Source organism: Colletotrichum jinshuiense, chromosome 9 (genome assembly GCF_051148585.1).
Source record: "Colletotrichum jinshuiense chromosome 9, complete sequence".
Taxonomy (NCBI): domain Eukaryota; kingdom Fungi; phylum Ascomycota; class Sordariomycetes; order Glomerellales; family Glomerellaceae; genus Colletotrichum; species Colletotrichum jinshuiense.
Genome location: NC_139316.1, coordinates 1597039 through 1624655, shown reverse-complemented (window position 1 = coordinate 1624655; position 27617 = coordinate 1597039). Strand labels below are relative to the sequence as shown.

At 54.3% G+C, this 27617-nt stretch overlaps 6 protein-coding genes across 6 annotated transcripts; 4 read left to right on the top strand and 2 right to left on the bottom strand.

Annotated features, from left to right (window-relative positions):
• Positions 1-1473: 1473 nt before the first annotated feature.
• EsH8_IX_000460 (Nem1-Spo7 phosphatase regulatory subunit SPO7 domain-containing protein) lies at positions 1474-2862 on the top strand (the record flags this gene model as incomplete). Its single annotated transcript, XM_083266796.1, has 1 exon — positions 1474-2862. One exon carries the CDS (start codon positions 1474-1476, stop codon positions 2860-2862), a length of 1389 nt encoding a protein of 462 aa, XP_083130361.1.
• Positions 2863-4457: 1595 nt separating this feature from the next.
• EsH8_IX_000459 (Kelch repeat-containing protein) lies at positions 4458-7148 on the bottom strand (the record flags this gene model as incomplete). The annotated part of the gene is made up of 5 exons (XM_083266795.1): positions 4458-5035; positions 5091-6111; positions 6164-6831; positions 6879-6974; positions 7025-7148. 5 exons carry the CDS (start codon positions 7146-7148, stop codon positions 4458-4460), a joined length of 2487 nt encoding a protein of 828 aa, XP_083130360.1.
• A 5136-nt stretch (positions 7149-12284) lies between these two features.
• EsH8_IX_000458 (uncharacterized protein) lies at positions 12285-16225 on the top strand (the record flags this gene model as incomplete). Its single annotated transcript, XM_083266794.1, has 3 exons — positions 12285-12754; positions 12812-12934; positions 12988-16225. The coding sequence occupies 3 exons, from the start codon at positions 12285-12287 to the stop codon at positions 16223-16225; spliced, it is 3831 nt and encodes a 1276-aa protein (XP_083130359.1).
• A 916-nt stretch (positions 16226-17141) lies between these two features.
• Positions 17142-18599, top strand: EsH8_IX_000457 (uncharacterized protein; the record flags this gene model as incomplete). Its single annotated transcript, XM_083266793.1, has 3 exons — positions 17142-17994; positions 18074-18171; positions 18261-18599. 3 exons carry the CDS (start codon positions 17142-17144, stop codon positions 18597-18599), a joined length of 1290 nt encoding a protein of 429 aa, XP_083130358.1.
• A 784-nt stretch (positions 18600-19383) lies between these two features.
• EsH8_IX_000456 (uncharacterized protein) lies at positions 19384-22680 on the top strand (the record flags this gene model as incomplete). Its single annotated transcript, XM_083266792.1, has 2 exons — positions 19384-22303; positions 22394-22680. The coding sequence occupies 2 exons, from the start codon at positions 19384-19386 to the stop codon at positions 22678-22680; spliced, it is 3207 nt and encodes a 1068-aa protein (XP_083130357.1).
• A 1388-nt stretch (positions 22681-24068) lies between these two features.
• On the bottom strand, positions 24069-24980 carry EsH8_IX_000455 (ras family-domain-containing protein; the record flags this gene model as incomplete). Its single annotated transcript, XM_083266791.1, has 4 exons — positions 24069-24310; positions 24414-24689; positions 24773-24887; positions 24969-24980. 4 exons carry the CDS (start codon positions 24978-24980, stop codon positions 24069-24071), a joined length of 645 nt encoding a protein of 214 aa, XP_083130356.1.
• Positions 24981-27617: the final 2637 nt, after the last annotated feature.

The following is a 27617-nucleotide window of genomic DNA, read 5'->3' as shown; positions in this document are numbered from 1 at the left end:
ACACCGTTGCGCGGGCGGGCGGTAGGGAGGGTGGTGACGCAGAGACGTGTGGCAGAGGCAGGAACAAAGAAGGCGTGGAATGGCCGAGCGAGTGAGGGAAACCCCCCGGCAGAAAGGCTCCGTAAAAAAACGACAGGCTTGTTGAGCAGTTGAGTGGCAGGGGTACGAAAGATTGAAGAAAAACGTGCCCCCAGAGATGCGGGTTGGGCGGGTTTGCGGATCGGTATGGACTTAGCACTCGGAGTTTGGCGGGCAGAAAGGTGGGGCGGGTAGTAACATTGGGCCGTGTCGGCGGTAAGGGACTACCAAACCTCCGATGTCCCGGTGGCTGACGTTATGGATTTATCCAGCGCATTTGGCTGATGTTGTCTTGAACTAGTGTACTTTCAGTGGACCACGCAATCACAATAGTGGCGTTGGCCTGCTAGGCGCAATAATCTGGCCGTTCCGGAAAAAGCATCGTGTCTGGATTACTGATGTGTCACATGCCACCGCGAGATCCCGGTACGTGACACCAACACAATTGGAATGCGCGCATGAAAAGACCGGCTTGTGCTCGACATGAGAAGAGATGAAGCTTGTTTGCCTGCAGTTGTTTCCATACGCTGCTGAAACGCAATCCCAAGCATATGGACAGTACCACTATTATGAGTGAAGCAACCTGCCCGTTCCTGCTCGAGGTATCACATTGGTAGGTGTATATTCAAAAACCCTCGCGCTGGGCTCAAGGTTCCCATACGAAATAGGCCCGAGTTGGAGTTGTGAACCAGCTGGGGCCAAACAACCTTGTCCAGTCCCTGCATGTCCCTGAGCAACTCTTAGACCTGGGTTCTTCAGCTTAGACGCCACATATACATACAAGCCAGGGCCTTGGGTGGTTACTGGGTCATTGCGGCCGTGAACTTGCTGAAGAATAAATGGTCGAGGTCTAGTCCAGTGTGCCGGTAGTGTGTGTAGTGGACGGAGTACAACGACCTAAATTTAAGGTGCTTCCCCTGATTAACCTCTGTCCTGTCCCCAACAAGTCTTATCTGTATCGCTATCGCTTATCGGCCAGTCCTGACCCCAACGCTCGGTCCACTACTCGTCGCTATGACGTTCCACTGTCCACACCTGCCACCAGGCGGAGCGGAATTTCCACCCCAAGCCAGTTGAAGCATGGCGGCGGCGGCCTGACATCTGACTGTCGACCAATTCCGCCCTTGTCTTGCCGGACGTCGATTGAGTTCCGCAACGCACAACTTTTCCTACCCAAAGGGCAGTGCAGCACACGGCTTCCGTTGTTGCTCCTTTCTGCACTTGCACCTGCATCGCATCCGCTCCGCTCCGACCTCCGCGCATGCCTGCGTACCGCTGTTGACGCGGCTGCCGTCAAGGCCCCTCCCATTCTCAATTTCGTCCCGAACCACCTGACCGCCGCATCACCACCGGAAACTTGCTCCCTGCGGGACCCCCAGTCTCGCCCTCAAGACAATGGCCGACGAGCTCGACTCGCTCGTCAAGGGTGCACCACCTCCGGGGAAGGAGGCGAAGGCCGCCGTCGGCACTACCGGCGTCGTACCCGACACGGGCAAGCAAGGCGACCCGTTGAGCCACACCCCGAGCTCCCCATCCATGATTTACCTGAACCTCCTAATTCTCGAGGCCTCCCTGCGTGCCCAGTATCTCGAGCTCCGCGCCCGCCGCCGGCACCATACATTCTTCTTCACCCTGTTGACCGCTTGGATATGCGGCTTCGGCTACGCCCTCTTCTTTGCCCCGCGCGAGGACGGTCGCGGCGTCGGCGGCTCCGTCTACTGGGGCGTCGAGACCTTTGAGAAGATCTGCTTCATGGGTGGCGTCATGACTGCCATCTTGGTCTGGGCGACGGGCATATGGGAGCGGGGCATACGATGGCCACGACGTTGGTTCGCTATTTCTAACAGGGGACTACGAGGGTTCAATTCTAAGCTGGTCATTATCCGACGACCCTGGTGGGCCGAGTTCCTCTCCACCATCGGCTTCTTCCTGACATACGGGCTCTTCTCCCACACGGCGAGCTCGTCCTACCGCTACGTCGAACCGTCCGTCCTGCGCGAAGTCGAAAAGGAGCTGAGCCTCACCGCCGACAACCACCCGACAATCCCGATCTTGATCGAAGACGAAGAGAAAGGCGGTCACGAGGAGGATCTTGCTCCGGGCGGCGACTACGTCAAGCTGCTCCTGCTGGCAAAGCCCTTCACACCGACATTTAGAGAAAACTGGGAGATCTACCGCACCGAATACTGGGAGAAGGAAAACGAGCGCCGCGCCCTCATCCAGAAGAAGCTCGCAGCCCGCGACCGTCAAGTTGCCAAGCAGCGCTGGGGCATTTTCTGGTGGCTGCCCTGGCACCGCATCGACCGCTCCAGCCCGACGCCCGTCCGACACCATCGCGAGCCGGAGAAGGCGACCATCCACCCCCGCGCCGCCGCTATCGAGCGCGAGCACCGACGCCGCAGTAGCACTACCAGCACCCGTCGTCGCAGTTCCACGAGCTCCAGCCGCAGCATTGCGAGCCTGGCACCGTCAGTCGCCGCAACAGTCGAGGACGCAGACGGTACTGTCAGCAGGAAAGCCAGCACGGGTTCCAATGCCTCGGAGAAGAGGAAGAAGAAGCTATCATCCGCATCCAAGACTAAGCGCCCACATATCGAATCGAGGTCCGTCACCCCGGAGATACCATCGCCCCTGGCGAGGGAAAGCAGCATGAGCCGCCGGGATAGCGGGTCCGGGGCCGACTCTGTGGCTGAGAGGTCGCTGAAGCACTCGGCATCCAAAGCCAGTATCAGCTCTTCCACCAATTCTTTCCGAGACAAACAGCGTAAGGTCAGCGACTCATGATTGCATAGGCCTGTAATATATTTTACGATGCGAAGAAGAAGCGAAGAGATGAGAAATGAACATGGCACATGCCCGTTGCTAATACATCCCCGATTTCCCATTGAAAAGTGCTTATGATGAGTCAATGTTCCTCCCCTTGTAGCTTTGACAAACAACGCCGAAGCTCCGAGAGTTCGCGAATAGTTGGTTGTTTCGACTCAGTATTCAGCAGCTGTGAGCTTGATTCCTCTCGCCTAGCATTGCGGACCCAAAGCGACAGCTTAAAGAGCCGTCAAGCTGCCTGGATGAGGGAAATCTCTGCATGCTTCCTAAGTGTTACATTGACGAAAACCACCCTGCTCTTCGGCAGACTCCAGCTCGCCTTGCTCCAGGTAGCCCTCTTCGAGCCTCGTTGGTGAAACAAATCCGGCTGCATCGTTGAGTCGTTGAATAGCCTTGCACAGAGGCTATTTGCGTCCTCACAGTAGCGGCAGCGTGTGAATGCACATTGAAGAAGCGCGGTATTGGGTGCCAATGCTCCCCTGTGTATTTATGCGTGTTTACAGGAACGGTCCACGAACGCACAGTTACGTTGCATTTCCACAGCCATGGCAGCATCTCCGGTCTTGCAAGACCACGGAGGATATCGGTTGTTCCTCACCCCCGTCTTCATTTGCCCTTTTCGTGCAGCTCCCGAAGCGTGATGATAGTGACACTTCTTGATTCCGCGACATGTTAGACCTGCCCGCCCACCAGGAGATACATATGCCGCATCGTCAACGTGGGCCCACAATCTTCAGTCAGAGAACTGAACCAAAATTTCCCACGATCATCTCCTCGTGGCTGGCCAGAGAGTCTACAACTTTGGCGCTGAATGAGGCACACAGTAGATTTGCACTTCGAGAGACACCATGGCGTAGGTGGGCCCGGGTCCGCGACCAGAGAGGGTTCTCCGCAATGAGGACAACATCCGACTAAAGGTCCAGTCCGCCGCCAGCCAAGGTCTTTGAATAGTCGCGCTGAAGTGCTCGTTGAAAACGGCGGCACGGTTCGCAATGGGTTAGGCTTGTAGGCCCGGCTGACTGGCTCCCTATGAACGGGCATCTCACCCCTCTTCCTGTGATGTTTCTAGTAGTTTCACAAACCCATGAGCCCATGGGTATGGGTTAACAAGCTACCCGTACCCATTTTCCGGGCTACCCACCAAAACCAACCCACAGGCATGGGTACCCATGGTTCGGGAATTTCCCAAAACCTATTTGATCCTGCTCATAGATTCGGGATGCCTTTTAAGTTATCTTCAAGGTTAAGAATCGACGGTGATACATATCAGTTTGCTTCGATTGGGGCTTCGATGGAAACCAAATATTCCCTCTTTTGATGATTACTTTGGCCTTTAGAGATCTATAGACAAAACCACATTCGTAATATGAAGGTGACAAGTATGTAATAGCAATAGGACGGCCGTTAGAAGTATGATTTGTACCATGCATGTGATGATCAAAAATATGTAGAGACACTACCGGGGCAACCGGGGAGTAGGAAAATTACATATAAGTATAGGAATATCTAGCGCCCATTTGTATCATTACCTCGTGAAACTTTCTTGTGAACCATTACTTCCTCGACCCAAGATCATCCTCACTCTCATGGAACATGCTCCTCCTCAGCGTCGCCGTACCAGCCGGGCTAACAGGCAACACCCTCGCGCTGAGGTAATCCTCCCCATCCGACGCCCCCGTCGGCGGGCTCAACGGGCTCGGGTGCCCAGGCGTCGGCGTCTCGGGCACCGTGGCCGGAACTCCGCGCGGCGGCTGCTGCTGCTGCGAACTCAAACCATCGTGCTCGCCACCTGAAGAGGTGGAGCTGACTGTCGCCTGGCTGATATGTCTCAGGTGCCGGGCATCTTGTTCGCTGAGACCGGATACGTCAGAGCCCACACGGCCCGCGGGCGCGACAGTGCTGACTGACGGCGACGGCGGGCCCGGGTCAGGAGACTGCGCGCGGGTCTGGTAGCCAAGCACGCCGGATGAACGCGAGAGGGACGAGGCGTTTTCGTTACTAGAGACGGAGGCGTAGTAAGATGACTGGTTGGCTGTTGCCGGGTTCGAGCCGGTGCCGAAGTGAGTGTGCTTGTTGATGATTTCGATGGGGGTGAGTCCTACTCCGTGGAGCTCGGGGGGTCGCGAAGTATCTACAGTTGATCAGCCTCTTGTTAGTTAATAGAAGGTTTTCAAAGGATGACATACCTGGAAGCTCAGCAATAACATAGTTGTCAGCCATTTCATGGGCCACGACCGGTGCTGGGGTCGCCGCGGGCGCGGGGGGCGGCGTGCGGACTTCGGCCATATCCTGGTGGGATAGAGTCTCCTCGGTTGTGACGGTCGGCGCCTTTGCCGCTTCGCTTGGTTGCCCTCTGATCCAAGAGATGATGCGCGAACCGTTGTCATCCGTAGTAGTAGCGGTCCCATTGCCACGTCGGAGGACTCTGCGCCGACGCCACAGGCAGAAGCCAACGAGAATAGCCGTGATGAAGACGAGGCCGAGAACAACGCCGAGGACGGGAGCAACCCATTTCGGGGTCCCACCGCCGCCGCCGCCGCTTCCTCCAGTATTTCCATCTCCTGGCACAATCGGTCGATCGGTCTCCTTTAGCTCAGTATAGGGATACCATGTGTTGATCTTCGAAGTGGCATACGGAGTTGCGAAGACGGATGCAAGGCTCGGGTCCGCCCAGCCAGAAGGCTCCGGCGTAGTCTTTGTCGCCGATCCCTTCTCGTCGCCTCCGATCTTGCTGCGGATGACGGCGGGGACGGTGTAGTTGGACCATTTAGTCGGGCTATAGCCGTCAAGCCACTCTACAGTTGACAAGTTGAACACTTGAATAATACCTCCATCAAGGCACGGTGGGTAACCGTTTCCAGGCTGAGCAGTGTATCCGCCAATGACCATCATCTGATCCGGGTAGGGCATCACGCACTGGTGTCCAGCACGGGCATGAAGGGCCGTTCCTTCGTAGACCTTGGTCCATTGGAACGAAGGAATAGACAGAACCCAGACGGCATCGCTGAAATCGTTTTTGGGGTTGATACCATCGTACCCGCCGTAATAGTAGATATTGAAGCTGGAGTAATCCTGAGCCGGGGCCAGCACAGCGCAGCCTCTTGTGAGAGCTGGAGGCGTTGTTCCTTCGACCTTTTGCTGGTACCACTTGTTGCCAGCGACGTCGTAGATATCAATCACCTGCATAAACGCAGGGCTCTCTTGTTGCTGTGAAGAATGTCAGGTTCGATTATCAAGGATCGATGGGTATAAGACTTACACTGCGGAATGCGTCGTCAGACTTGTGGCTGGAGTTGACATACTCGGGATATGTAACACCTCCCAGAACAACCAGGATGCCTTCAGCTCCGACGGGGACCCAGACAACCTCGGGGTTTGCTCTCGACTTGATGGTGTCGGGTAAGGATTGGTTCGTAAACTTCTCGTACATTTGGTTCGACATGTCAAGCGTAATGAGGGTATTGGAGGCGTTGACAGGATTCAAAGAGCGGTTTGTCGTGGCCTGGTACATTTCGCCCCAGAGAGGCGAATGCATGCCACCCACATACCAAGCCTTGTTCTCGGATGGAGCACTGGCCGCTCCTCCGTGGGCAACATAGCGCGTAACGCCGTCGTCCAAAGTCCTCTGGTCGCTACCGTTGTTGAAAGCGCCCTTCTCCGGGCCGTAGTCGTAGAATCGCCAAGTCAAGACTTTGTCGCCGTCTGGGGGTTCATAGGCGTCTGTCCATTTGTTGAAGACGCCTCCGTACAAAAAGAATTCGGCGTCGTTGTAAAGCAATGCACCGTCAATGGTGTTTGGAGCGAAGCCGTTGACGTTACCGGAACCTCCCGGGGCCTTTGATTTGGTCTCGATCAGCGTGGTGATATTTGTTGTTGAGTCAAACGATTTGCTAAAATTGAACGAGTACATGAGACCCAGAGGGTTATCTGGGCATGTCAGCTGGCGGCTGAATTCGATGCGCAGTTGAACCTACCCAATGTTGATGGAGGACCGATGTTTCCATCACGGTATGTTGGGGTCCAGTAGAGTCTTCCACCATCCAGCCATAGTGTGTCGCGAATTACGGCAGCTTCGAGTTTGTCAGTTCCGGGCTATTCGTGATGGGATCGTGTTCCAAACCTCTTGGTGAGTACCAATAACACATGGACGAACTGACTTGTCCCTTCTCAAGATCCCACCCATCATATTGGCCAGCTGCCAGGCTGGCAAAGGCCGCGAGCAAGACGGAGCGCAAGCGAGCCATCGTTTGACGGCGTCGTCAAGTCGCTGGTTTGATGAGGCGTTACTGTAAGAATCACGTCGCCCACTGCTGTCTCAGCGCATGCTGGCTGGACACGGTGCTTATTTGGGGGCAGCGCTGCGCTACCAGAAGTGGTGGCAAAGTCTTCTGGAAGACAGGGAAGAATGTCAGGGTAAGCAGGGTGGAGAACGGAGGCTGATATGCGGTGGGAACCACCTGCTGAGAGACGTTCCGGTAGACTTGGGAAGGTTTGAGGCTGATAGTGTCAGGATGTGCTCCTGACTGGAAGAGAACACACCCAGGACGAGCGTTTTTCGGTCGAGAAGCAACCGTCGAATGGTGAGAAGAAGTGCTGCGAATACACACACGCATACAAAGACTTGACTAGCCCCGCAGCGTCGCTCTCGCCGTGTTCCCCGGCCTCTAAACGGACGGACTGGTGCGGTGGCAATGAAGGACCGACGTGAGAGAGCCAACAAGTCGGCAGAGAAACTGATAAGATGGTCGCCACTAGAGGATGATTGGGAGTGTGTAAGGCTGTACCCGCTGGCCAGACTACGGCTAGAGGAGGCAACCGAGGAAACGGAGGGTAGCAGAGAGGATGGTGGCTGTATGCAAGTCTTCGGGCCCCGGTCTAGGGCTGGCTCGGCGGTCTCCCAAAAGGCCACTGCAAGAAAAGGAAGTTCGTGCCGGCTCACTTGGGGGTGGGAGAGGTTTAGGGTATGATTGGTGGACAAAGAGGAAAGGTTGGCATCCTCGAGCCGGGAGAGGGGTTGTGGCAATGGCCATAGAACGCCCAGCCTCGTCATCTTCCGGCCAAATCATTTCGATCCATCCCATCCAGCTTATTGCTTGGAGAACCGAACCACAGGAATGTGATGCTGATAGGAGAGTTCACCTGCTCCAATGGCAAAGTAGCTCGTCAGATGTGTTGGTTCAATTGTGCAAATCTCGTATAGATATTCAAGAAGGGGGGGAACCCGCAACCTCAAAATGAAATTAGCCAATGGTGCGCGTGCCCACAATCAGGCTGTGCTCGAGTGCGGGAACACAACAGTAGCAGCGTATTTCCATTCGGGATAACTACAAGCACTACAGGCAAAGAAGCAGAGCATATGCTTCTGGCTTTCACAACATACACCCTCGGGGGAAACAAACATATCGGCTAGGCAAACACTCGGCTCAGGAACAAAAAAATGATGTTACAAACTTCCGTGTTGGGGCAAAAGGAAACTGAAGTCGGGCAGAGGGTTGCCATGTTCGGGTTAATGCCGAGTTTTTACGTCTGGTGCAACGTCCTTCGGTTGTTATTATGAGCTTCATATGGCTTTGAGGTGGAAAAAATGCCATCCCTTTACTCTTGGTGGGCGACTAAGACCGAAGTGTCAAAATGGCTCGATTAAATTCCGGGTAATCTTGGAGTCGGGGAAGGCACCGCAACAAGACAGGTGACATGATTCAAGGGCCAAGGCCCCAAGCTGCGGTGCAAGAGGAAAGAGTTCTGGATGCCAGATGGGACGCCTGTGGCTGTTGCCTGCTTGTGCGCCCCCTCCCATCGCTACCTATACTAGGCGCGCAGGGGCTCCAGCATCAACGTGCATGGAAAATGGTGTGGCGGCAGTGGTCAAGACAGGGGATAGGCATATGCAAGTCAGTCAATAGACGGGTCGCCAAGTTGGTCCTACTAGGTCTGAATGGGACCAGCACAGTTGGACCTGCGGGCTCGGGCCAGGATCGGGGACAGGGTAGTTCGGATGAGGTCTAATTCCAGGTCAGGTACGGATGAACACTCAGCAACCCACTGAACGGAATGAGGATGATGGTGTCAGCCCTGTGGGATGGTCAGAGTACTATGTAAGACGAATCCTGGGCGACGACAGTCGGTGAGAGGGAGTGGAAGGCTGAGCGTGGTTTGCAATAAGTCCCGAGGTCCAAAGGGGCGCCGAGTTCTCAAGTGTGCTCCGGGCGGGGAACCGATGGCAGGGATGAAGGCATCGGCAGCTCTCTTTATCTGGATAGCTTATCGGATGTGATGTGGAGAAAGCTCGAGGGAGGCCCCAAAGATAGACTCAATGAAGGAATGAAGAAGCATTCACGGTAAGCGGCAATGTGAAGAACCATGAGAACACAAAGAAAAGGAAGAAACGGCGTCCAAGAGAACGGCGATGGATCCCTAACCTGTATGCGGCTTAGCGAAGATGAGGTAATGGTCCCTAAACCAATGGGATATCTCTAACCTTGACGGCTGAGAAAGCGGGAGGTGGGGTGAGCACGGACGGAAAGTCCCCACTTTTGATCATTTACCCCTCTTTCCCTCTCTTGGGGGACCAGATCACCAGACCATCCCGGATAGGGAAAGGTCTTTCTTTACCCGTTCTTCCCATAGGGCGGCAGCACGTTTCCCCTGTCACTGTACTAAGCTCCTTCCGCCTTAGTCAATCTCTATTGTTACTCATTCACCTTCCCTGTTCCTGGTCATCTATCTCATCCTCTTCTGCTGACACTTTCAGCTTCGCTTTCACCTTTTCACCTCTGGTTGCCTTGCCTCCCTGCCTCCATGCTTGCCTGCCCAGCCACCCACATGGCGGCGGGTGTTGTTGCATAAGGTTTGCACAATGGCGACTGCGTGTACGACTACCACGTCCGGCGAGGCATCACCCTCGACTCGAGCCATAGGCTTGCGGGGAACTACCGATACATGGCTGACCTCGAACACACAGCCAAAGATCATGTCATGATCAGAACCATGTCTAGGATCTTACTCTCATACCCCAATATTTTAAGAACGGACCCGGTGGTGCTGACAATTTCTCAGCCTCACTTTCAATTCGTCAGCAGGACGACCGGGGGAAATGGGCCGATAGAAAGGAACACTAGGAAGAATCCTGCGAAGACTTCTACCACACGTCTTCTATGTCCCTTGGATGCTCTTTCGACTCCTTGTTGCATTACAACACAATAGGTATCAGACTGCATCAGCACGACCTTATTCCATACAATTGTTCATGACATCAGGTTCCGCCACCCGATGTTCCGTATCCTCTCTCAAACATCGTCGCAATGTGCACAAGTGGCACCTGTGGGCTGATGTTGTACTACTCACACTGCCTCATGGCCACCTCGGCTGCAGCCAGCCGGATAGTGGTTTCCTCATAAGACGATGAGTGGATTTTTTTCTTTGTTACCGATGTCAAGCATCCGCAATGGGAAGCTGGACGTTGGTGTGTCCAGCCTTTTCCGTTGCACAAATGGCTGAGTGTTTTGCCTTTGTTTATATCTTTTGCCACAGACTCGCACTCAACCAAACGGTTTCCCGTGGTACCTGACAATCCGGATGCGATACTGCATGCATCTCTGGGCCGATGATCTTCAATCTTGTTCCCCGTGCCGGACCTCAACAGTTGCAGGCGCTTCGCATCCCGCATGTCTACTACCCTACTTCTTCCCGACATGTCTTGGCCCCAGATTTTCCTTCGGCCCAAGTCCTGTGGGTTTGCTCCCTACTCGCTACGTTACTTATCCATGGGGACCATGTCTCCACTGCGGTCGGGTTTTCAAGACCTAGGCCGATCCAACGAGGCAATAATGCACACGGCTCCAACCTAGTATGCAGCATGTATGGTTGAGTCTTGCGCAAGAGGAACCAGGGCTGGCCACTCATGTCTTCCTCCCGAGTCAAAAGTTCCCTGTACGTGCAGGAGTCTTTTCGGTCTTGGCCTTTGCCAATGCTACTCGCTCCCAACCCAAGCACGACGACAACGGCCGGCCGATGCCGCCCCACCGCCGCCCGACGTTGCCCATGTGGCTAAGCTATGGATGTGACGAAGTGCTCGGGTCTCTCTCACTATCCGCCAAGCTGTGGTCTTGAGTTTGTCTTAAGCCACTGATCAATAGTCCCTCGTTATTCTTTTCTTTTCGTTACGTCTGTCTCCTTCAATGTAATTATGCTTTTTACTTCCACCATCAGCCTAGTCTGAGATGACCAGACCATATAGCTATGCCAGACCGTGTGCATTATCCAAGCCTCTTGGGTGCGTGATCGAGTTCAACACTGCGACTAGGCTTAAATTTGTCATTTTTATGCCGCAATGGGCTGCACCGTAAGGCATTGGCGACCAGGCTTTCAGCCATTTCTTTCTGCGCGCTGCATGCGCAAAGTCTCCCGGGACACGTACCCAACTGGTCCATGTCTGTCCGTCATCACGTCTATTGTACTTGGTACCCGCCTTCTTGGTGCCGTCCCTGTGTGCCGTTGTCATGGCTACCTCTCTGAATTCGACTTGGGCTTCGCCTGCCTTTCAAGGTAACAGCTTGTCAACTGCGGTCAACATCCCTGTTGTCATCTTTGCAGCTCCGAGCCAGGGTCTAGGTGGGTCACCACCCTCCCCTCCTCCCGTGTCCGCCTCCATCGGCTCTCTCGCCTCTTGCGCCCCATGTTGGTCTTGTTCCGATCTTGCATTCGCCAATGACTTTCGAGTGAAGCTTCATGGCAAAAAATCCAAGTCTTTGTTTGGCCCGACTGCCGTTCGAGGCACACCCCATCAGTGTGTGGCACGTCAGCACACGAGAGGCGAGGGCCTGGAGCTTAGGTCCCATGTTGCTGGGCTCCCCAGTCATCTTGTTTCCCTGTCTCTCTGTTGCTGGTTTAATTAGCTAAGTCCCTCCCCATTTGCTCTTGGAAGAAACTTGCGAGATGCCGGGCCCATAAGACCACCCACCTCTTTCAACACCAACTCGGACGGATGTCACGTAGAGCGGTCACTGCACTAAGTGGCTTACGAGGTACGGATTACTCTCTCTGGCTAAGCTAGCGGGGAATCTCATCCTGCTGTTTGGAAGGTAGTCCACCTCGTCCTGGGTCTGCGCTCAGGCAAGGCTGTCTGACCAACTCAGCTCTCAGCCTCCCTCCTCCTCACTGCACCCCATTGTACATACATATGAGCCCCAGATACCAATCCCAGCTCTCACGAACCTGTTCTGCCCCCAATTCCCGACTGACACTCATTGTGCGTGTTCAGCTTCAACCTGCAACCCTCCCACATTCGTTAGTCTACTGTCGCAACGCGGCAAGTTTACGTGTTGCATTGACTCTGGGCAGGTGGGAAAGTCACAGTCGTTCTTTCACTCCAATCTGCGGCCATGCTCTTGAGAAAGCTGCTGGCTCTGGGGGCCCTAGCCGCCAGTGTCACGGCGCGAGATGGTAGGCCGGTATATGCCAGGCAGAATGAGTCTTCTCCAGAACCATCCGGTGCATACTCAGTCGGCCCTGCGTCCTCACCCTCATCTGAGACTGAACCTCAGTCGTCAGCAGACTCGCCTACACCTACTTCGGAGCCTGTCCCAGAGGCTGCCTCCTCTGTCGCAGCTCAACCAGAGCCCACCTATACCGACGCAGACAAGAAATCAACGGATCATGGTACCGATACAGACGACTGCGCACACTGGGGTTCGAAGTGTCCCTGGGGAAAGACGGTCACAGTCACCGTAACCGAAAAGAAACCAGAAACTGTAACCGAGAAGAAGACGGAGACCGTGACTGTCACGCAAAAGACAACAGACACTGTCACTCAGGCCACGACCGTAACTGAAGAGAAGCCTGTTGTTTCCACGTAAGTTGCTCTCATCGTCTAACCGATGGAGCTGGAACCATTGCTAATCTGAGGCAGTGTCACCGTGGTGTCCAAGGAGACGGTCTTTACAACCCAAGCGTATACGACGACAGATTATGAAACTAGGACAGTTGTTACCACAAAGGTTTCTTCGTATCCTGTCACGACCACTGTCGCACTGTAAGAGAAACAATTACCACAAAACCAAAGATCCATGAGCTAACTGATGTTAGGTGCAAACCTGTCGTCGAACCTGAGCCAACTACTTACGCGGCGTCAACTTATGGTGCCGGGTACGATGTCAAGAAGCGTACTCCTCACGAGGTGTGCGAGACTCGCACAACGACAGTCTGGAAGACGACAACAGAGAAGGTCACGGAGTTCACAACTATCCCGGTGCCAACTACCGTTACGCAGAAATTTACCGAGACTCAGAAGCAGACTGAGACTCAAAAATTCACCGAGACTCAGAAGGAGGTTGAGACTCAAAAGTTCACCGAGACCAAGGAGTACACCGAAACTCAGAAGCATACTGAAACCCAGAAGTTTACCGAGACGCAAGAAGTCACTGCGACCAGGATCCACACCTCGATCTCGACCTACGTCTCGACGTACATCTCAACCACCCTCGTTCCCACAACGGTCGTTTCAAGCACAACCATATACGTCACAAAGACTTACACCACTGTCGAAACTTTTACCAAGGAGTATTACTTCACCGATACCATTACCCAAAAGTTCACAGAGACTCAGAAATTCACCGATACCCAGAAATTTACAGATACCCAGAAGTTTACCGATACCGCAACTGTTACTAGAAAGGTCACCGACTTTGCCACCATCACGAAGCCAGTGACTAGAACCGCTACGGTAACTTCAGTAACTACCTATGTCACGCCGACCACTGTGGTATCGTCTTACATCTACACCACGAGTATTCCTTACACCATCACGGTCGATCATACAACAACCACCACGGCTTTCAGCGTATCCACGTACGTCAGTTACATAACTTACACGACGCCTGTGACTATTACTGCATCCTTCACTGAGATTCAGACCGCCACTGCCACAGCAACAGAAACAAGAACCGCCACGGTCACTGATAAGCAGACGGAGAGGTATACCTACACCTCGCCGACGACCATCTATGTCTCCACCACGTACTATGACACAATCACTCTCTCGACCAGCTACCCGGTGACTGTTCCAGTGACTGTGACCAACGACCGGACAATAACAGAGACTTCATACACAACTGTAGTCGAAACATACGTCACGACCATCGTTTCGAGAATTCCTGTCATATCGTTCGTTACTCGAACCAAGACCAACACCTTGACGGCCACGGCGACAGTAGTCCAACCCGCTTCCACTGTCACTCTTCCGCCGGTTACAATCACCACAACAGTTTCTGGCGAGGTTACAACCATCACCTTGCCTGCCTCCACCATTACTGTCCCTGTCACCGCCACAGTAACCCAGCCCGGGGAAACTGTCACGCGCCCTGCTGAGACTGTCACTCTGCCGCCGGTTACCATCGTCACAACTGTTTCTGGCGAAGTTACAACCATCACCTTGCCTGCCTCTACCATTTCCATCCCTGTCACCGCGACAGTGACACCACCTGCAGAGACTGTTACACTCCCGCCAGAGACTGTGGTCACAACAATTTCTGGGCAGGTTACAACAATTACTATCCCAGTTACCAACACTTGGACGATCACTCCTCCTCCTGCAACAATTACTCTCCCGGGATCAACTGTGATTTCGACGATTTCTGGTGAACTCACGACCATCACTCTTCCCGGAACAACTTTGACTTTGACCACAGTAGTCACAGACATAAACACCATCACTCTGCCTCCCGGCACAACTACTCTTCCAGGTACCACAGTAGTAACGACTTTAGTCGAAACTGCCCCAGCCTCAACTGTGACTGTGACCGAGGACGGAACAATCATCACAAGCGTCATTCCCGGGCCAACCTCGGTTGTCACTTCAACTCTGACTCTACCACCTGTCACTCTTACCTTTCCTCCCCTGACCGTCACACAGACCGAGATTCGTGATCGAACTGCCTGCCCTGCGCCTACCAACACTCCTGGTGTCAACCCTATTCTTGGGTATGATCCCAAGTCGAACAGAACTTGGGGCTGCGAGCCCGGTTATGTCTGCAACCCTCCCAAGCCCTCTGGTTGCAATTTGTGGGCGGATCCGCCTACGGATGACTACGTCTGCAATCCCAGGGACTGCATCCCGGCACCGCCTTACACTCTGGCCAACTGGAAGGACAACGAGACGCATTACTACCCCACCAACGAAGGATATTTCAACCTCAATCCCAACGCTTTTGGTCTTCCTTTCGACATTTTTGATTACGAGGTAATTGTGACCAAGGTGAAGGGCAAAAAGGGACACAAGAAGACAACGATCACCACTGGAAACTGGGCATCAGCCACTGACTTGACGCACTTCCCGCCTACCTCCCAACCAACGCCGACGGTTGCACCGGCTCCGGTTTCTACTACAGAGACAGCCAAACATGCCTACAACCACCACAAGGAGTACAAGTCCTACGAGCGTCGCTCTCTTTTTAACAAGCGGGACATGACTATTGCCCCCGCCATCTGCTACGACAACTGCAACAACTGCTACATTGAAGTTCAAAATGTTGGCAAGAACCCCAATATCTGCCAACCAAACTCCGCGTTCCAGAACGACCTCGCCACGTGCCGGCAGTGTGTGCTTGATAACGAGGAGGAAGGGAAGGACACACTGCGCATCTACATCGAGCCAAGTTTCCAGCAGTTTCTTGTATTTTGCGACGGAGAGGCGCCACAAACTCCGTCTTCTGCAACTGCGCTGCCGCCTCAAACCCAGGCGACTGGAACGGCTACAGTCACCACCGCCAGTCAAGGAGCCGGATCGAGCGACACCTCTGCGGTGCCCATCCCAGACACCACAACTACCGCTACCGCTGACGCTTCTGCTACTGGAACCTCGGCTCCTTCGGCCCCCAATACCTCTGAGACGACGCCTACCGCTAGCTTATCCACGCCATCCGAGTCGACCCAGACGGGAACTGCCACCTCCGAAACCACAACAGCAACTTTGACTCCCTCTACCGCTGCATCTGTGACGGAATCGACTCTTTCAACGGCCTCAGCGTCTGACATACCGTCATCTGGAAGCCCTTCTGCAAGTGAGTCGACGCCCTCCGCAGCGACCGCCTCGACGGTCTCGACGGACACCGCAACAACCGGCACTGGCTCCAGCCCTTCAACATCCACTGCCACTGGTGATAACCCCGGTTCTACCTCGGGAACCGCATCTCCCTCTTCAACCATAAGCTCCCCTGGCACCGGAACCACTGGTCCTGTCGTCGTTCCCACGGGTGCGGCGTCAAAGCCAGCCACCTCCATCCTTCTCGCCCTCATCACGCCACTTTTGGCTCTTCTGCTTATTTAGTTACCATTCATTCCCCCCACGCCATGTTTGATTTTATCGCGGGTTTATAAATAGGTGGGAAAAGCTACTTTATTTCACGACATTCATTTTTTTGGCTCTCTCATCGAGATCCTATCCACATTTTCGGCGTTTTACGAGAAAAGATTAACAGCATAAATTTCACGATGGATTCACGACACTCCTTAAGACTAATGAATAATCGGCATTGCTTGGCGGCATTTTTATAAGAGGGACTGCATATTTAATGGTGGAAACTTGGTCATGATACCCTAACGCTCCTTTACGACCTGTCCCCGAAAGCCATGAAGGAATGTGTGAGTCCGAAGCCAGGCTGGGCTTTGAATGACTAGCGGATATTTGGATTTGAATTTTCAAACATTTTTAAAATTTGGTTCTGGGAGGGAGGTTAATTGGCTGGGTACTGAATGAGGCGAGGTGGTCTCTGTACCCGAGGTGGTTGTAGGCGAGATATCCATTGGAATAATATTTGTTTGATTCGCGTACTCTGGCGGTTTACTATTATGTCGCATACGAACTACAGACAAAAAGACCAGTTGTCCCAATCGCCATGGGAGCGTATTGGCATTGGTGTTGTTGCCTGCCTGTTCCGCGGCGCAGCAATGATTGCGGGACGGGGATGACTCCTTATTCATCTTTCATTGAAATGCTCCGAGGCTTTGGACACGATTTCGTCAACCCTTGACCATACACGTGGCCTTCCTTTCGATGCCACGATTCTGATCCCCCATGAAATTTTTAATTTTTTTAACCAAGGTGTATGTTGTATAAATGGTAAACCAGTCGGTTGCTTCTCCCCTATGCAGCGTGCCTAGTCGTCCCAAAACATCAAGAGCACGCCACTTGCACCAAAACCCGCGTGAATTTGACCGCGACCGCCATCCCCATCAAACCCACAATGAAATCAACAACCACAACATCCCTCTTCTTTGTCTTTGCAATCTTCTTCCAAGGTCTCGCAACAGCATGGCAAATCCCGTCATTCCAGATGCCCCTCGTCCCCTCCTGGGCAGGCGGCAAAAATCCCCCCAGTTCCGCAGGCGTCCCTCGCTTCATCCTCGACACCAAACACCCATGGCTCTCCGAGCGCGCCGGTGATCTAGCAGACCTCCCAAACATCAAATCATTTCTATGCAGCCTCACCGACGATGCTGCCTCGCAGAATGGCGATTCCTTCGGGGGCGGTGACAAGTCGCTGGCGAGCAGCCTCAGAGTGCCGGCAGATTTGTTCCGCAAGCTCGAAATAAACAATGATGGCCCCGAGGGCTCGTGCGACGAATGGTCCAACACGATCGAGAGGCTTAAGGAGATGCGGGCCTGTCCCAGAGCCCTCAAGGAAGTCCGGGAGCTGGACGTTGATGTCTATGTCCGCGAGAGGGCGCCCTGGAACGCCCTGACCGAGCCCTTGCCAGCGCTGCTAAACGAAGTTTTGGGGTCGATGGATAACCTGGAGAAGCTCGATTGGATGATTCGGGGGCTCAACGAGAACGCCGCCATTGGAGAGGCGTTCGTTCAGAGCGGGACGAGGTTGGGCAGTGTTGAGGAGTTGACGGCGAATATTTTTGCGCCGTGGCTAATCGATGTTTGCCCGTCTGTCAAGAGACTCGAGGCCAGGCGTGATAAATCCGTGAGGTCACCTAGGAGTCACAGAAAGGATACGAATGAGGATTGGGTCAAGGCTGCAGGTCGGTTGAAGGGGCTGAAGAAGCTCCATCTGGGTAACATTGCATGGGGGTCTGCGATGGCAGAACGTGAGTTTACTCGGGCAAAACATTGCCCCCTTTGAATGTGGTTGCGTACAAAACTGGGAAACTGATGGTGGCATTGCAGTCGATTCCAACGAATTTTCCGACATCGACGAGCTTTGGGTCGGCTCCTTTTCAGGCGTATACCGGACCTACCCTCGCAAGGAGGAACAGATATTGCGGGTGAGTGCCTTCTTTCCCCACCCTCCCTCTCACTTTGCTCATTTTATTCAATGCGAATTGATGTCGAGACTGACCCTGCGTCGGAATAGAACCTTACAAAAACCCTCAGTCCCCTCTCCAACCTCAAACACCTTCACCTCCCCTGGTCCGCCGAACTCGACCTCGGCTTTGACGGAGGTCCCCTGTGTGGCAACTTTTACATGGGTGAAGGCGGGAATGAGCGATGGCTTCAAGTACTGGCTCAAAACGTCGAGGCGACGGAGCGCGCGGGCAGGGTCGTGCGAGAGGTCGTTCCGCAGCTGAAGGGCGTGACTGTTGGCGATTATCATGGAAACTTCACGACCGACGCTGAGGGGAGGGAGGTCATCTTATGGGAGTGGACAGATAGGTTGGATGATTGGTTATTGGAGCATGGCATGGAAGACTAGCAACATTCGGTACCTGGTAGCTGCCTACGACATCTTGGCGGATTGACAGAAAATGTACCAGAATGACTACGAACTACACTGAGCACATGTTCATGACAACCTGCGATCCAACTCGGGCAGTGTTCCGGAGATCGCCAGGCACTTGCTATGCCATCTCCCAAAATGTACTGCAAAAGCGGCACGTGAGGAAACGAGTTGATTCAACTCGACTAGTGAACCTTTATAACTGAAAGAGATGGTCTCAGAAGACCCCCCACCTTGCTCGAATACCAGAATATGTTCATGACTACCGAAGAGCTGACAGCCTCGAGCATGCTGCCCATTGAAGCAAAGTCTGAAGTAGCATTCTGTCCGAATCCGTCAAGGCCACCAAACAACAACTTGGACAATCGGAATCGGTCATCAAAGGTAGGATTGATGCCCAAATTAGGACAAAGCATTCGAAATGGCATCGCCGTGCTCTCGAGGACAATCGTCGACAACAAGGGGAAATCCGGCAACAAGGGAGGCTCCGAGAATGCCCTTTTCCTTTTTGAACAGCCAGGATTCAGAGCAATGATTAGCTTGGACAGACTCAAGATAAAAATGAACACAACCTCTCATCAAGTGGAAGGGACAGGTTCTCTACGAGCTGACGAGAGTTTGCAACAAGTCTCCTGAAACTGCAGCCTCGGGCAGACACTGCCTGATCTTATTTTGACATTGGGAGAGCTGTTCGTATTGTCTGCAACGAGACATATTCTGGTGAAACTGAGCCTGCTTGAGCAGCAGATAGGGCGCAGAAATGTCAGGACGGGTTCCTGCAACAATCGCGCTGCCGTCGTTCGAACGTGCCCAGCAGCCCCCAGCAAACACTGGCAATGGCTCCGCTAAGCAACAACCCCCGGCCGCGATGCCGCCGCAACAGCAGCCTCAGCAGGCGTTCGATGTTGAAATGGACCTCGACCCGATGGTCACCGCTAGTCTCTACCCGGATCCAACCACGGCATACAATACATACCGAGAAGACGCCCCCTACGAGTTCCCGGCGGACACCAACGACGGCATAGACCTTAGCGCCTTGGTGGAGGCGAACTCTATCCTCCCGGATCTTCCCCGACCTCCACAGTTATTCCCAACGACGGAACGCTTCATGCCCACTCGGCGCGTCCTCCCGCCGGAGCCGCAGTACATCCTGCCTGACGATGAGCAAAATGCCTACGCCGCCCCGCTCCTGCAACAAGCCGAGCCCACGCAGCCGACCTATTACGCGAGATGCAACAACTGCCGGCTCCTCAAACACTGGTGCTCGGGAAAGCATCCATGCAACAGGTGCGTCGCCGCCGGCATCAGCTGCGCGTACTCGGTGCGGCCCCCGACCAAGAACCAGGCGGGGACGAAGCGCCAGCGTGCCGATTCGGCAAGCCAGGATAGTAATCCCAAGAAAGCCAGAAACGACGCGGGGCCTACGGGAGCGGTCATCCCGCAGCCGTTGCACCGCCAGCGTCCGCAGTCGAATCTGGCCCAGGACGGCCCTTGCGACCCCTGCCGGGTCGCAGAGTTGCGGTGCGATGTGAACCACGCAGATGAGATTGAGTGCTCGAGGTGCACAAAGTACCGCAACCTCGTCGACTCCAACCACATCTGCACCGCCCGCGGCGGGGAGTACTGGCAGAAGCGCTTCGCCAACTCGCGCCCCATGTACCCGAACGGCGACAGCGACACGAGCTGCTGTGTCCGTTGCAGGGAGAAGAGAAACTCTAACCGGCCGACGCTGTGCGATGTTGATGACAGGGTCAAGATCGGATGCACGCCCTGCAAGATTGATGGCATTCTATGCCGGATGTACAGCGATGGTAACGGGGTGCGGCCGGGACACGTGCCTAACGAGCCGGCGTCGCTCATGTGGAACCGGCCGGAACTGATGGACGGGACAGTGGCCCGCAACCACCGGCCGTGGTGGAGGCACATGTGCCGCGCATGCCATTCAAACCTGACGGAGAGGAAGTGGAGGGCCTGCTCATGGATTCTGGACGTGAGGCTGGGCGAGTTCAAGTGTGCCTCGTGCGTCGAGAAGGACATACCGTGCGTGGACCCCTGGACTGGACGGGTGTACAACGCTCCGTACCAGTGGCCTGGCTACGGAGACAAGTTCGTCCCAACCGGCAAATCGATAAGCAGGCCCAAGAGGCAGCAGTGTAGCAACTGCGTAAACAACATGGTGCAGTGCAGAGGCTACGATGGTGATGCCCACTTTGCGTGCGCCAAGTGCAGTTCCTGGGGCCTGACCTGCCGGATTCAGCCAGACCCCAACAAGCCTCCTCTCACTCTTCCACACATGGACCGTAAGATGATAGGATGGTCAAGGAACACCTGCGATAAAAGCACATCATTCATCGGGTGTAAGCCTTGTCGGGATAACGGCCACAACTGTGACCGCAACCGGCCATGTGATAGCTGCTTCAAAACTGGGACGCCGTGCGACCCTTGGGTCGATGTCGACGTGTGCAAACGTACAGAAACCATCGGCGCTGACTCAGCAGACTATTATATGTCTCTCGGATATGGTCCTAATGGTGTTGATAGCGAGCGATGGGATGTGCCAGAAAACCAGTTGGTAGGACCGAATCGGCCCAAGTATGCAGAGGAGAGGCGGCTGTTTCGTCCTCATCCTCTCCTGCCCAAGGATGCGGTTCCAGAATCACCGGTACCGCCGCAAAATCCTGGTGTCGGTGCCGGTAGAAGTGGAAACGAATTTTTCAACACCTTCTCGTCACCTGGGTCGAGCTTCGGAGATCAGATGTCACCTAATGGTGGCCAACAGTACTATGGCGACAATAATGCCGCTGCTAGGGCACTCGAAAGTGGTCAAGGGTTTGAAGGCTGGCTGGGCAACTTCAACGCGGCTGGTGACCAAGGTCACGGATACAATCTGCCACCATTTGAAGGTCGACCTCAAAACCAGGATGAGATCCAACATATACTGGGTAGCGGCCATGGAACATCAGACGCCGACCTGCAACGTTTGGCCGATGACATACCCGTTGACCCAAATCTCCTTCCAATGGACGTGGACAAAGACGTACGGGGCGATGCAGTTACCCAAGAAGAAGATAGGGAACAAGCCCGTATCGGTGCCGAAATCAGGGACGCAATGACGGCGTACCAACGCGACACCCGCTTCGTGGGGGTTGAATGTCGTCAGTTTGTCGTCCCAGAGCTCTTCGAGGTTCCAAAGGGGGCCCAAGTCGATCTCCCCGAGAGAACACTCTTACAGCTGAACGACCAGTCCGGGCCGGCGCAGGATCGTGAGCCTTTTGTGTCTTGGTGGGATCCTCCCGTATATGAGAAGCACCTGAGGCAGCTGCTTTCCAAGTGGAAGCGGCCCGGCTTCAACGTCCTGAGGGATGTCCCAGATGTACCCCTTACAGCAGGACCCTTGTATGATGGTTCAGTCGTCCGCAATAAACCCTGCGAGGAACAGAAATCGCTCCAAGAGCAGGTGTGCGGATCAACGGTACCCAGCGGCGCATTTTGCGAGAACCTTGAGCACATGGTCCGGCCGGAACCCTACATCGTGTGTGATAACTGCGACATGGCAAGTAAGAAGAACCTCTTCGATGGCCCGCAGCCGCTCACGAGGTCCGAGTTCATCAGGATGCGATCGTACGCCTGCGACCCTTGCGTGATCACGGAAGCAAGCAGTGCGTCGTTTGGCACATTAGGTAAGCCAAGCCTTCCGGTGACGGGTTGTGCCTGCGCCTCAAAGATTCTCAACCGACGCCTATGCCAACATCATCGCTATCGACTGGCAGCGCAGATGATGATTCAGACCATGTTTGTAAGCGAGTGGGCGGTGACTAACTTCGGGGCCAACATGTGCCTTTTCTGTAAGCGGCAGCCCAGCAAGATGTCAGTGGACGATGATTTCCTGGCTTCGTTAGTATATCTTTGTTTGAACTGCCAGGGCGTGGTCAGCGAAAACCACGAAATCCATTTAGAGCCAGGTGTTGACAATTGGATGGGCGGAGTCGAGCCGGTTACACTATGGCAGCAGATTTGGGAGCCAACAGCTCAACGGCTGGCAGGGTGGATGGAATAAGCAGGGGGACGCATTGGACCTGAGTGACATTTTGTGTGGACTGGCTTAGATAGACGTCGCCATGGCGGTGAATGGCGAGGCGTATTGCAGTGTTTCGGTTGAAAAAGAAAGTATTTGATTCTGGCATTTTCTCCGGCTGTGATGTCACTGGATGGTCGTTGGCAACATTGGAAACGCGAGGGCTGCATTAGGTAGTGGGGCGCCACGGTTGTTGTAAGTGGCTGGTCTTTAATCTTGGGCAAGTTGTTGAGAGGCAAAGCTGCCTCCGCCGCTCCCTTTTCTGCCCTGGACACGTCCCAAGACCAAGGCAAAGAGGGCAAACAAGTGTTTTTTCTTCGCCGTCTTTTTGGGCAAAATCCACATTTGTGACTTTCCTTGTAACCTGTCCAAGCTTACTTGACAAGTCATTCAAGTCATAGTCATTGTCTGCTGTGAAGACAAAGGAGAACGAACGAGCTTCAGGCAGTCACACACAGAGCAGAGCCCTTGATATGAAACCACATTAGCTTCACACGGTACAATGATTACTGCTCATTGGTTTACGTTCATCTTCACTCTTTGTTTCTCATGACCACTATGCCAGACGACTTCAGCTACAGACTGCTGTGCAAATAGCAGCTTTGGCCAAGAGACAAGTTGACAATCCTAGCCCAACGGTCAAGTTGAAAAGTGACTGATCTCACCCAACCCCAGCTCAACCGTTTAAAGTCACATAAGAGGCAAAGCAAGCACACGTCCGGTGGACCAACGTAAAGGGAATCTGTATGACTTGACGACTGACTCTGACCTCGAAATACCTTGCGGTGTCTCGGAAGAAAGAAGAAATTACAATATGAAAAGAAAAAAAAAAGGAGTACCGATATAAAGAAGAGACAGAGACAAGCCGGTGTTTGGTCTCAAATAGCCCTCCCAGTGCATAAAGAATCTCGAGTCCGCCCCTCGCGCAAGGTCTTGCAGCCAACCACCTCCAGCAGCCGGATCAACATGTCCGCATCCCTCTCTTCTCATGGCACATGGTGAGGATCCATTCACCACACAACCTTGTGAAAATGACTCTCGTCCTTGTCCCCCCCACCACATACAATCGTGTGCTGAGGCCATGTCCATGAAGTTGTCTTGTAAAGAACAAGTTCCAAAAAGTGCAGCAAGTCAGAACCCGACTCCCCGTCCGATGCAGCACAAACAAGTTTTTGATCGTTGGTTCCCGTGTCAACGTGTCTTCTCCAATCGACAATGCAGGGTCAGCTTGGACCGCTCAAGAGTCCAGAAGGAGAAGCCGTGCGTCCAGCATCCACCTGCCGGTCTAGGCCTAGGTATCCCGCGTCTCTCTGGCCGCTCAGGTCGCCGCTACCCCATCCCGCTCTCTCCAAGCAACAACACAACACCGCTCACATTATTACGCACTTGGCGCAGCAGCCTGCCTCTTGTTCGCCGTTCTCAACGTCCATGGGCTTCGGGGGCCCGTTGATGCCCGAGGCACCACCGCTGCCGGTTGAGTAGCCCTGCATCTCGCGGTTGTATCGACGGATTTCGCGGACAATGTCATAGAAGGCCTTGTCGACGTTGATGCGGGACTTGGCCGATGTCTCGATGAACTTGCAGCCGAATGACTTCGCGAGCGCCTCTCCCTCTATATAGCAAAGTAAAAATCAGTCATCAATCCATAGACATATAATAACCACCACACATGCAGTGCAGTGCAGTGCAGTATGGCGGCATAGCAAAGCTCGTACCTTGTCGTGTGACTTCTCTCTCGCCCTCCAAATCGCACTTGTTGCCGACGACAACCATGGGGAAGTAGTCCTTGTCCTTTACTCTCAGGATCTGCTGCTGGAATGTGGTGATTTCCTCGAAGCTCTGTCGCGACGTGATGGAGTAAACCAGCAGGAAGCCCTCTCCTGTCCTCATGTACTGCTCCCGCATAGCGGAGTACTCTTCCTGGCCGGCGGTGTCAAGAACATCGAGCAGGGCGACTTCCTCATCGATGACGCACTGCTTGCGGTACGAGTCTGTGATGGAGATGGCGAAGTTAGCAGGTGATTGATACGCGGTCGCATGGAGCAGTTGGATTGAAATAAATCATTCGACGTACCTTCGATGGTCGGGTCATATTCGTCGACGAAATGGCTCTGGATCAATTGAATGGTCAAGCAAGATTTACCGACACCACCGCCGCCGACGACGACCAGCTTGTACTCCCTCAAAAACTGCGAGACGAAGATGGGTTAGCAGCGGACCTAAGTAGCAGCGAGGAGCGGCTAAAGGGATGCGAGGTCGCGAAGACGAACCTTGGACGCCATTGTGCTGTGATGATGTGTTGGATGATGGAGGTGATCTCGACGCTCTCGATCGCTCTCGTTGTTGATGGCTCGAAGCAGCTGCTGGGCAGGAGGATCCGGGCGGCAGTCAGGAGGAGCCGGGCGATTGGCGTTGAGATGGATTCGGAAAGGGATTCAGCGGGTTGAAGTGAGGTGCGTGAGGACGGTTGGCAGCGAGCGAAACGACGGGTGGGATTCTGGGACGGCACAGGCCGGATTGCGAAGTTTAAAGGTGAAACGACGAGGTCGATGGCAGAAATCCGGGACTGACAGCAGACAGTCTTTCGAGAAGGAGAACGAGAGAATGGGGTGGTGTTTCGTTGCTAAGGGGGGCTTTTTGGCAAAATGTGGAGATGGGGAACGGGTCGGTCCAGTCGTAGTGTAAGGAAGGAAGGACCAGCACTGGGCGACCTCACCTGCCTTGCCTGCACCTGGTTTAGGACTAAAAGGCAAGCAAGGAAGGCACTGAGCGTACCGGGATACCTGCTCTTGCAGCTGCTGCACGGCGGAAATCGCAGTACACCCACTCCACAGCTGTACATCCCTCAACGTACCTCTGCTTTCCCTGCCTTCCCTGCCTTCCCTACCCTTCGCTCTTTTCCCGCGCTTTGCTTTTTTCCCCAATGCCAGCCAGGCAGAGGCAGCATAGCACCTAGAGAAGGCAGGTACAGTGTTTGTGTGTACCTTCCCTCACCTTGTCCCAAAACGGTACGTATTGCCTTTCCAGTAAAGGTGCGGCCCAGCATTTCAAATGGGACACACGCACACACACACGCCCTCTCTCTGTCTCTCTGTCTCTCTCGCTCTCTCACTGAACCAAGGGAACACCACCGCTGAGGTGACGCGAGGTGAGAGGTGAAAGGCCGGGACGGGCTTGTTGAAGTCTTCTCTGGTTCCGTCTGCTTTGGTCCCGTCTTGTTGCTATGCTACTGCTCCTCTCCCGGCCTTCTGCTGGTCTGGTCTTGTTCTGCCGTGCCCGGCCAAGCTCTGTCCAGGTCCGGCCAGGTCCCTTTTCCCTGTAACTCTCACGCACACACTCGCCCACTTCTTTTGGGCCCTTCTCATGAGACGAGAGACCCAATGCGCGCGGCTTCTGCAACACCAGGCGCTCTGTCACTCTCCCTCTCTCTATTTCGCCCAGGCACCTTGACTTCCTATCAGTCGCCTCTCCTCGACAAAGTGGGCAAAAGCTGCTGGTCAGCGAAGACTTGACGTTAGCGCCGAGATTATGATTTGACGACTAGAGTCGCAGGAGATCCAGGTACATCCAGGCACACACACACGCGCGCGCGCACACGCACCCACGCACTCACGCACGCACACAGACTACATGTACGCGCTTCACCAGCAGTGCTGAGAGCGAGGTAGGCAGCGTGTGGCACACAGTCACAGAGCGCAGGTCGGCGGGTGAGGCAAAGGTCAGGCTGATAGCCTCTACCATTGTGGAGGCGCTATTTGCGATGATGGCGCCAACAATTGATTGCCCCCATGTGCAGAGTTCCCAAGAAAGGGGCAGAATGGAGATTGGTGTTGCATTGGCAGTCGATTCCATAGGCTGCACCCGTCGAATCGGCATGCAGTGCTCCAGGATGACGGAAGGGACATTCAGAGATTGGGCAAAAAAATTTTGGTCGATACCAAGGGCTCGAGTGAGAGTGGGATTTGACCGGGGATGAAGAAGGGACTTGCAAGTGCAAGTTTGTCGCAGCGGTCTTCTGGTGCAGTAGCGTTGGCTGCGGCAGGGGGGGCCTGGAACCATAAAAAGAGGCCCGGTGCAGACGCCTGCAGATTCCCACCCGCAGCGAAGCAGCCGAGGGAGGGGAGCCATTGAAGCGCAAGGGGACCGCGATCAATTAAAAGGCGGAAGTGGTGAGTGGGCAAGAGTGCAAGGGGAGAGGAGCCATGTGGTTCGTGCGAGTGGGAGCGAGATGGGGATCCCACCCAAAGCATCAGCAGGATGGGGGGGTGGCCCGAGATACGTATTGGCCTGGCAGGGGGGGGACGAACTGCAAATGCGAGCGACGCCAGCGGCAATTCCAAAATCCTGACAGGGGCAGGACAGGCAGTGGAGAAGAATGCACCTATCCGTCAACATCGACGCTGTTCTTGCAGTATTACGTAGTTATCAGATGCGGGTGGTTACGCCGAAATTGAAGCGTAACGTCCATCCCCGTATTCCGTACGGGGATGCCATCGTGGGAGGTCCGGTAATAAAGGGCAATTCGCGAAGTCTTGTCCGCACACCGCGTCCGATCGGTTTCCTTACCGCTTCCATAGTGGTGCCATGCAATATTGCGTCGAATCGCCATGTCTGGGCCGGCCCCCAATTCTTCAGTCATCTCATTTGAGCCGAACCCCAATGTGGGAGAAGCAAAAAAGGACGTATCGCATCTCGACCCTTTCCAGCTCCACTCTGCTGATTGCTTTAATAACATGGGAGGGACGGAGAACGAATGAGATGGGCTGGCTACTGTCATCCGCCGTATACCTTCAGACCGCCTGGCAGATTACAGATTGCAGACTGCAGATTAGAGAGCAATCTGCTTGGGCTTGCTCCGTGATTTAAAGACGGCATTCTCCACGAACCGAACATTGAGGAGCGAAAACAAGCAGAACGTC